A 2,429-nucleotide genomic window follows, 5' to 3' on the forward strand; every position below is an offset into this window, starting at 1 on the left:
GTAATTCCAGAACATTCCACCCCTCCCCCCACAATATGGCTGGCCCTTCCATAGTACTCTACCAGTCCGGAGCCAGGTCCAGTGGTCTCTGTCTGTTCTATGGACTTTGTCCGTGGGACCGTGTTTGCATTCGCTTGTGTCTGGTGGTCTCTGTATGTGACTGTCTGTCTGCATTAGCCTGTGTCTGGTGGTCTCTGGTGGTGGTCTGTCTGCTTGTGTGGCTCTGTCTGGGTCCACTCAGGTCTGGCGGTTGATAATTTCCATCTGTCTGGCTGTGGTCAGAAGGGTCTGTCTGGACCTGCACGTATCTCTGTGGACTCTGCCCATAGGACAGTGTGTTCAGTGGTCTGTCAGTTTAACTCCGCATATCTGATCGTAATTATCTGGACCTTGGTCCCTGTCATTTGTTCTGATGGATGAGACCTCCTCCCTGATGGTTCCCAGCCTTGCACGGTCCATCTGGTTGTGTGCTTCACAAACTCTGTGACTGACTGTCTAATCCGCTACCTGGATGGCTGACTGACTTTCTGCTGGACTGAGTGAAGAAATGGCGGGCTGGCTGGCTGTGTGGGTGACCGGCTCTTTGTCTAACTCTGTGGCTGGCTGTCTGTGCGATTCTCCTCCATTCTGACCCTTGATCTGGCTGATTGTCCAGCTGTCCGTCTGAGCAAATGGCTGGCTGTCTCTCTGTTATCAACTCTCTCTGTCTGCATGTGTGTGACGCTGGCCATGTAGGTCTCTCTGTCCCCTCTCCTGTGGCCCCCGCTCAGCCAGTCCCATGACCCCATCACCCTCTTCTTCTTTTGGAGCAGGCTGTGCTTTCGTGAAGTTCTCCTCCCACACGGAAGCGCAGGCGGCCATCCACGCCTTGCATGGGAGCCAGACCATGCCGGTGAGTTGGAGCTGCCCTTGGCCGTGGGGGTGGGCGTGGGAAAGGGGTGAGGGGACAGGGATGAAACAGGCCATATTCCTACCATTGCTGTCACCCAGTAGCCCCGGCTGTCCTTCAGAGGGGGCACAGGTGGAGAAAGAGGCACAGTCCCCGGCTGTGGTCCCTGGAGTGGGTATATGCGTGTGAGTGTGTGCAGATGTGGAGGTGAGTATGCAAGCGAAGTGTATCCAAGCACACACATGGATGTATTACAAGTGTATACGTGTTGGTGAGTGTGCATGTTTGGGTGTGAGTGTGCCTGGGAAGGCATGCATGCGTGTGTGTGTGAGTGTGTGTGTGACTGTGTCATTACTACTAGGTGAGTGTTATGTGAGTGCTGTGTGCACGGGGGTTGTGTGTAAATATGTACAGATAAGTGTGCCATTGTGTGCCAGTGTAGAGATACTGGTGCATGTGCATGTGTGTATGTGAGTACACGTGTGTGTTTGTGTGTGTGTGAGCATGTGTGTATGCCTGGGCCATGGGGGAGGAAGCACATGTGTGTGCATCTGCAGGTGCATTTGCGGGCAGGTGTGTGTGTGTGTGTGTGTGTGCCTGAGTGTGAGTCAGTATTGTGGGTGATTGTGTACGTGTGTGAGTGTATGCAGGTCTGTTTGAGTATAGGTTGTGAGTGTGTGAGTGTGTATATGTGTACATGTAAGGATGTCCTAGAGGGGATGACACCTGGGTTGGATTTGCTGAGGCCAGGAGAGGCCCTAACAAGAAGAAAGGCTGGGAGGTAGCAACAGGTAGCCCAGAGGAGCCATAGAAGATGGGGCCGCAATGTGAGGATGAGAAGCCTGGACTTTCTCCTACGGCAGTGGGGAGTCACAGATGGTTTAGAGCAAGAGAGGAGATGGGCCAGGTCGGTTGCAGATATCCCTTTGGGGCCAACGTAGAGGATGGGCAGGGTGCAAGACTGGAGGCTGGGAGGCCAGGGAGGCGGCGAGGCCAAGGTCCAGCTGAGGGAGGAGGAGGCCTGAGCTGGGGCCTAGTGGACACGGAGGAGGGCTGATTAGAAAACAGACAGTAGGGTGAGAATGGATGGGGGGCATGTCGACTCAATGGTTGAGGGAGGGATGGGGATTGGGGACAGGTCCCATCGTCCCTGCATACACATCTCCAAATCTGCTACAAGGAAGATAGGGCCTGAGAGGAAGAAGCCTCCTCCCTCAGCTCTCAAAACCCAGGGGAGGGGCTTAGCTCAGCACAAGGGCAAGTGTTCCCAAGCTCAGAGATGTCCCAGGACAGGGCTGGTAGGCGTCTGGAGGAGTAAGTTCTGTATCAAAGGAGGCATGTCAGCGAAGACAGGGAGGCTACAGGGTGCATCCTGCTGGGATCCAGCTCATCAGGGAGGAGCTGGTCGAAGGGGAAAATATTTTCCTTCTTGAGCCCGAAAGTTGGGGTGTGAGCTGGTTTGTAGGGGGTGGGAATGGCCTCCTGAGCCCCTGACCCCAGGCCTCTCTCTCTCTCTTTTTTTTTTTTTTTTTTTTTTTTG

General features: G+C 54.3%; 1 protein-coding gene across 1 annotated transcript in view; it reads left to right on the forward strand.

The window, feature by feature from the left end:
• CELF5 (CUGBP, Elav-like family member 5) overlaps positions 1 to 2,429 on the forward strand; it is a 119,274-nt gene that overhangs the window by 100,511 nt on the left and 16,334 nt on the right. The window contains exons 4-5 of the mRNA XM_011967449.1: positions 330 to 345; positions 813 to 892. Of these exons, the coding sequence (XP_011822839.1) occupies positions 330 to 345; positions 813 to 892 (96 nt within the window). The remainder of the gene's footprint in view (positions 1 to 329; positions 346 to 812; positions 893 to 2,429) is intronic.

This window comes from Mandrillus leucophaeus, unplaced genomic scaffold, assembly GCF_000951045.1.
Source record: "Mandrillus leucophaeus isolate KB7577 unplaced genomic scaffold, Mleu.le_1.0 Scaffold8, whole genome shotgun sequence".
NCBI classification, from domain to species: domain Eukaryota; kingdom Metazoa; phylum Chordata; class Mammalia; order Primates; family Cercopithecidae; genus Mandrillus; species Mandrillus leucophaeus.